Raw genomic sequence first — 7,212 nt, forward strand, 5'->3', positions numbered from 1 at the left:
ATGAAGCAAACAATTAAGAACAGAGAAAATAATATATATAAATTACTAACATTGTTTCACATTATGTGCATTAAAAGCCTTAACACGAAATCTTAGGAATAATTTGTTTGTAAGTGTTACATGGAGAGAGAGATATAGATTAGGAGTGGGGGGCAAAGAATTTCGAGGTCATGTATAATTTTTAAAATTGGGCCCTTTTTCATAATTCAAAAAGCGGTTTCGATTTAACAACGTACACTTCATAAATATTAATTTCAATTGTCACATTACAAGTTAAATTACAAGAAATAAAACTCTTAACTTTTTCACAAGTACTTTCAAGGCCAATTATCTTAATAATTCAATCATATAGCAAAAGATATTATCATCAAAAGTTAGCACGTTGTTTTTATAACTTTGTTGATTAAATTTATACACCCTGCCAAAAAAATAATTAAATTTGTAGGCAGAGCCGTATCTGACCCAGGGCAGCCGGGGCGGCCGCCCAGGGCTCCAAAATTTGAAGCCCAGATTTTTTTAATGCAAGCCCAGGAACAAAATAAATTATGTACTGTAACACGCTAATCACATAAATGCATCATTAAACCTACTTCTTGAAACTTCTGTCTAGAGTAAATCTTCTCCTAGAAATAATCACCTTCAATTTTGGAAGTTTAATATTCCAACTTTCCTACATTCCCCTTTATATCAATTTCATCCGTATAATATTGAATTTCCAAAAAAAAAAAATGTATAACCTTCCTTCTTCTATGAAATTATTTATCTCCAATTCTCCATCATTACTTTTATATTTCTAATTTTTCATCTTCTTTCCCAATTATAATTGCCAAAAAAATGAATCCTATAAACGTTCTTCTCTAGCTTCAAATCTCAATAGGTTTCAACGGGACAAATTATCCTAAATCATTGAAAAGCTCTTTAGTTTAATTTAATTTTTTTGTTTCAAATGTTGTTCATTGATTTTTCCCAAAATTAAGGCATTGAATTATTAAATTTACATGAAAGTATCCTAAATATTTAGTTTTAGTCTTTAAATGAAATCATATGAATTATCTAATTGTTAGATATACTCCTAGTTTGTCAATTACGTAGTAGTTTTAATATACTACTTTATTCAATCATTCAGAAGTTTTTTTTTTTTTTTTTTAACTTCGTCAAATTTTTTGTTTTTACTAATGTCCAGTAACTCATTTTTTAAAATCTAAAATTGAAAATTTTTTCTTAGATGAAGATAAATTGATTAAGTGATACTTGTATAAGATCGATAAATAGATTAACAATAATAATAATTAATAAATTAATTAGTACTCCGTATTAGATTGTGATATTGTTGATTAAAAGAATGTTTTTTTTTTCCCGTATAAACGTTTTAATTTACTTGTAAAATAATACTCCGTACTGTACTTTACAAAGTGTTGCGTAATACGAAGTATATGATTTGTATATACAAGTATTATTATTGTATTAAAAATAGTATTGTATCTAAAAAAAGTATTGCGAAAATTTTATCGCATACCCGAATTATTTTTTTCCAATTAATTAATAAATTTAAGCATTAACTTATAAGGGCCCCATTTTATTATTTGCCCTTAAGCCACCAAAATCTCAGGCCCTGTTTGTAGGCAAGATACAATAGAAAGTAAAAGGAAAAAAATAATACTTACCTATAGATTCTTTAAATGATCATTGTATTAGCAAAATTAGGTGTTTATATGTAAAAAATTATGAAAAATAAAGACATAAGAATGAGAGAGAAACAAAGATACATTAATAGACAACTTTTAAATAAATCGGATGTACAATATATATTGTACATTCGTTATAAAGTTACTCCTAAAATAAGCAAATCGAACCCGTGACTTTCCTTCAAAACCAATTTGTCCAACTTGTGAACCAAGGAGATCTTTATTTAACTTTGTAATCATAATAACATTTAATCTTATTTTGGGACCCCAATATTTTGAGGGCTTGTGCGGTCACCCAAGTTGTGCCGCACCCCTTTTGCCCCTAATGTAGATGCATGTAATGAAGAGAGATACAGAGAATATATTGAAAATATAAAAAGGAAGGATTTGTTGCACATAATGCGTGTATAGCAACTGTATTTAGTTAATGTTGCACATAATATGAAACAAAGGTAGTAAGTAAAATTTTGTAAAATTATCTGCTAGGACCTTGTTCACTTCAAATAATTACTACGGAGTATTAAGTAAAAATAAGTTTTGTTTAGTAAGTATAAATAGGTTTAGTTTAGTAAAAAATCAATAAGCTAAGTATACAAAAGAAATATAATAAGGACTCGGTAAAAAATAATTGCAATTCAATCAAAATAATTTCAGTTTAGCAAAACTAAAATTAAATTAGCTAGATTTATTTAAAATAATTTCAATTTAGTAAAAATAATTTTAGTTTAACCACAAAGTGAACAAGGCCCCTACTTTTTGTAGTTTTGTTGAATGATTATTAAATGTACTAGTAATTAATAATTTATTATCAATGTTTGCCGGCAAAGATGAATAATATCAATTTTTTGCAATTTTAAAATAATATATACTTTCTCCGTTTCATATTAGATGACATATTTTATTTAGGTCAAAGTGCACACTTTCTAATGCAAGTGTATATCCTTAAATACTCATAAACATAAAATATATTTTTTAAAAAAAATTGATGTTGAGACGAATCTAATAAGACCCCTACATGACTATATTTTATTCAACACGAATCACAAAAAAAGTCAAAGCAAGTTATTTGAATAGTGCATTAAGTCAAAGTGTGTGTAATCTAATTTGAAAGGAAGGAAGTATATCTGGAAAAAAAATTAAGTCAAAATTATAAAAAAAAAAAAAAAAAAAAAAGTTGAGGTTATATTATTCAAAATCTTTACATACAAGTATACAATTAATTGTACTCCCCCTTTTCCTCCTGTTCACATTTACTTAATTTCAGTTCAGTTCAATTCAGTTCAATTCTAATCAGTTCAGTTCAGCTCAAATCAATTCAGTTCATTTCAGTTCAGCTCTTAATATCACTCTCTCATAAGACATTCATTTCAGCTCAGTTCAGTTCAGTTCAGCTCCAATCAGTTCAGTTCATTTCAGCTCCAATCGGTTCAATTCAGTTCACTTCAGCTCAGTTCAGTAAATGTGAGCAGACCCTTAATTAGATTCATAATTCTCTCAAATAAGTGGGGAATAATGGTAAAAGTAGAATCTAATTAAGGGGCGAAGGGAGTATGTTACAAGGTTAAACTAATTTCTCATTTTGTTCTATATGCACGAATCAACAAATCAATTTTGCTCTAGCAAGAATGAGTAAATAAGTTTTTCCCATCTTACACAAATAAGCTACTCGGGTTTACATTACTCATTTACTCGAAAATTTAATTTAATTTGCTCATTTGATCAAAATAAGAAATACATTTGTTCATCGATTACAACCAATCAATTATATAATAAAAATTACCAGAATTACAATATTTTTTGAAAACTTTAATTTAAATGAAAAACGGCTAGGACGGCAACTGGAAGCCCCACCCAAAGTCCCAAAGAATAGAACGTCACTGTAGACGTAGTTAAGAAAGTCAATATTCTCATCCAATTTTTTATTTTTATTTTTAATTTTTTAATTTAATTAAATTTAAAAAACAAAGAGTCAAAGTCAAGAAAAGGGGTGTTACATATTATTATTATATGGACAAATTCTTCTATTAAGGAATATTACTCCTACTATAAATAGTTTACGTAATATATAAGAGATTTCATCATCTAATTAAACAACTCAAAGTATCTCATTGATAATTTTTTGAGTAAAATTATTGATTGCCTACTTCATCTATTTGCTTTTCTCTTTATCTAGCTAATTAAGCCATAGCCATGGGAGTCAAGGTTTACGGGATCCCTCACTCAACCGCCACTCTTCGAGTTTTAGCCGCGATTCATGAGAAGGAGCTTGAGTACGAATTGGTCCTCGTCGACTTGAGATCCGGTGCTCACAAGCAAGAACCTTTTATTTCCATCAACGTAAGTTTTATTAATATTAGCTTATTATAAATTATAGAATCGCTTGTCCATTTTATTAGAATACATTTCTATTTTAAATTTATTTGATTTAGTTAAGTTACATTATTGCTTACTCGAAAGTGAGTGTACTTTCTTTAATTAATTGATACTAAGTATATCATTATTCACCATCCCATTCAATCTATTTATGCTAAAACATAGCTAGTTGTATGTGTGTATGTACATATTAGGACTACGTACAATTATAAGGTTATAGGGTTTATTTTGATATAAGATCGAGTTGAATAGATGATTTTAGAATAGTCGTCGTTTGTAAGGATATCACACCATTGCAACGTATTAAGAATTTTTTTATAGTACTATTATTACCGGAAGAAAAAAAAAACATTGTCTAATATGTAGTAGCATATGATATAAATATAGTATGTAAAGTACAAAATAATTAAAAATGCAACTTTATAATTTAAAAACTATATATTCAATAAAGAACGTGATATATGCGTGATATCATTATCTTATAATTGTGATCCATCAACTAATGGATGTGGAGGATATAAAATTAAGTATCACTATACATTATAGAGTTAGATTAGTTTCTTTGCTAACAAATTTAATGTTTTTATTTTGTCTTGTAATTTCAGCCATTTGGACAAATTCCAGCTTTTGAAGATGGAGATCTAACGCTATTTGGTAAGCTAAGACACCTTAAACTAAAATTTAATTATTAAATGGTTACTAAAAAAAAAAATTAATAATAATGACCAAAAGCAATATTGTAAGAAGATCAAATTTATTTACATTTACAATTTGATTGCTTTTTTTTTTTTTTTTTTTTTTGGTAATCAAAATGAATTAATTAAAAAATAATCTTAAACAGAATCAAGGGCAATTACAAAATATATTGCATACACCAACGAAGGCAAAGGAACCTCTCTTATATCAAAACAAGAAAAGGAAATGGCTAACTTAGCCGTGTGGATGGAGGTCGAGGCTCACCAATTTGATCCAGTGTCTACCAAACTCTCATGGGAGCTAGTTTACAAGGGTTTTTTCGGTATGGAAATTGACAATGCTATTGTCGAGGAGAACGAGGCTAAGTTGGCTAAGGTCCTAGATGTTTATGAGGTACGTTTGGCTAAGTCCAAGTACCTAGCTGGTGACTCGTTCACTTTAGCTGATCTTCATCACTTGCCTGGACTTCAATACTTAAATGGTACAAAATTGAAGCATTTGTTTGATGAACGTCCTCACGTGAGTGCTTGGTGCAAGGATATCTTAGCTAGGCCTGCTTGGGAAAAGGTTATGGCTTTGCAGAAACAAGCTTGAAATGTACGATTAATGTTATCCCGATTTTAATTAATCTTTCCCTAATGTACGTGATAATTGTTGTAATGTGTACCATGTTAAATTATATGCTTGGTGTGTTACTTTATATGAGATTTTGTTCTTTATTTTTTTTTCTTGGTAATGGTGTCGAAAATAAAAATGTTGACCCTAAATGAAAGTTTTGTGCATTATAATCATGTACTGTATTAGGAGAATGCATCCTACACAATGGTCTTGTTATTTGAGTACTTATATTACAATACTTCTAGTTGTTTGTTTTGATTTGATTTCTTAAAGACTTATACATTGTGTCAGGTTTAATACGTGTAATCAATGGTAAAAATTACTTCCTTGCAACAAAATGGGTTACACGTTTTTCAAGAAGAAACTTTTAAGGGGGATTAATTAAGGAAAGCTCAAATAATTAAAGTCATAAAAGAACACCACCACCAGTACACCACCACCAGACTAGACCCACAACCACCCAAACCTGTCCAGACCCACAACCACCAAAACCGACCAGACACACAACCACCCACAGACCCGAAACCACCCAGACCTGCAACCGCCCAGACCCATAACCATCCAAAACCAACCAGACTTACAACCACCTACCTAGAACCGAGCAGCGCAACCACCAAACTCGCAACCTCGTAACCTCGGTCCTTCCCTCTCCCACCCAGCCAACCACCAACCACCCACCTGTCCCACCATCTCCCCAATCACCAAAACCCACAACCATCCACTCACCTTCCCCTCCGCTCGAAGTCAACAACCACCCACCGCCCTCCCCTCTCCTCGAAATCACTACCAACTGTTGGAAGTTCTTGATATAAAATAAGAGGGTTGGGGAAAACAAGAGAGAGAGAAAAACAAATGAAAGGGGAAAATCCCACATTGGTTGAGGGGAAAGGTTTTTCCTTGTTTTTATATTGTAGTGTCTTAACACTACTTAGTTGAGTGAGTGGGAGTTAAGTGTTACTCCACACACACACACACACGCGCGCGCCGAGCCGGGCCGGCCTCGGGCCTCGGGACTTGGGTCTTGGGGAATGCGATGCGCGGGCGTGGGTCCTTGTTATCTTTTTGGAGAAATTTTATTTCCTTTTCCTTGTTAAACAGAATATTCTATTTTTGTCTGTTGGGAATATTCTTTTCTGTCTGTTGGAAATATTCTTTTCTGACTGTTGGGATTACGGAATTAAGTCAGTCATTAATCCCTTGATTATAGCTGACTAATTAATTCCTTGTTTCTTGCTTCCGTTGTTGACTGGTTGAATGAATCTGGCCGTTTTCTTAGCCAGATTCGTACCTCGTTTTACGTTTCATGTCTCCCTTCTACTGCCTATATATACTCGTTGCTTTTTCCAGTAAAAAACACACAACACATTCAGTTGTCTCTCCTCTCTAAAATTATCTAAACACGAGTTTCTTCTGTTCTGTTTTCTGGGCAAATATTCTGAGTTCTAGTCGGGTTTGTGAGTGCACATAAACTCCGGCGCCGTGCTTATCCTGGAGGGCGACCGCTTATAGTCTACTGCACCGGGAGGTAGCGCGGAATCGTCTTTTAGGTCAGTGGTTTTCCACGACGCGGCTATTGTCACTTTGGTTCACGCATCAAGAGATAAGTAATTTTCTGTTTTATTGCTTACTAGTTTAACACCAACCACCCTAAAATATGAAGAAAAAAAAGCTTAATTTGGAAAGTATTACCTCCTCATCGCTAATTTGGGGTTTATTTGGTCAAATTTGACCATGAAAACTCTAGATATAGAGTTTTCAAGGTTATATTTTACCATAAAAATCTCAACTTTAAGCTTTAATGGAAGAGGAAGTGACGGCGACGACTTTAATGGAGGAGGAA

General features: G+C 31.8%; 1 protein-coding gene across 1 annotated transcript; it reads left to right on the forward strand.

Annotated features, from left to right (window-relative positions):
• The first annotated feature begins 3,743 nt into the window (after nucleotides 1–3,743).
• Nucleotides 3,744–5,630, forward strand: LOC145624064 (glutathione S-transferase-like). The gene is made up of 3 exons (XM_081677001.1): nucleotides 3,744–4,022; nucleotides 4,664–4,712; nucleotides 4,900–5,630. Exons 1-3 carry the CDS (start codon nucleotides 3,876–3,878, stop codon nucleotides 5,346–5,348), a joined length of 645 nt encoding a protein of 214 aa, XP_081533127.1. The 5' UTR covers nucleotides 3,744–3,875; the 3' UTR covers nucleotides 5,349–5,630.
• The last annotated feature ends 1,582 nt before the right edge of the window (nucleotides 5,631–7,212 follow it).

Source organism: Chenopodium album, chromosome 3, assembly GCF_948465745.1.
Source record: "Chenopodium album chromosome 3, dcCheAlbu1.1, whole genome shotgun sequence".
Taxonomy (NCBI): Eukaryota; Viridiplantae; Streptophyta; class Magnoliopsida; order Caryophyllales; family Amaranthaceae; genus Chenopodium; species Chenopodium album.

Bases quoted from the DNA above. Each gene is read 5' to 3' on its own strand.
- LOC145624064 (XM_081677001.1), top strand. From the start codon at position 3,876: ATGGGAGTCAAGGTTTACGGGATCCCTCACTCAACCGCCACTCTTCGA. The intron at 4,023-4,663 runs GTAAGTTTTATT...TTGTAATTTCAG, and splicing joins AACCTTTTATTTCCATCAAC to CCATTTGGACAAATTCCAGC. The intron at 4,713-4,899 runs GTAAGCTAAGAC...AATCTTAAACAG, and splicing joins TGGAGATCTAACGCTATTTG to AATCAAGGGCAATTACAAAA.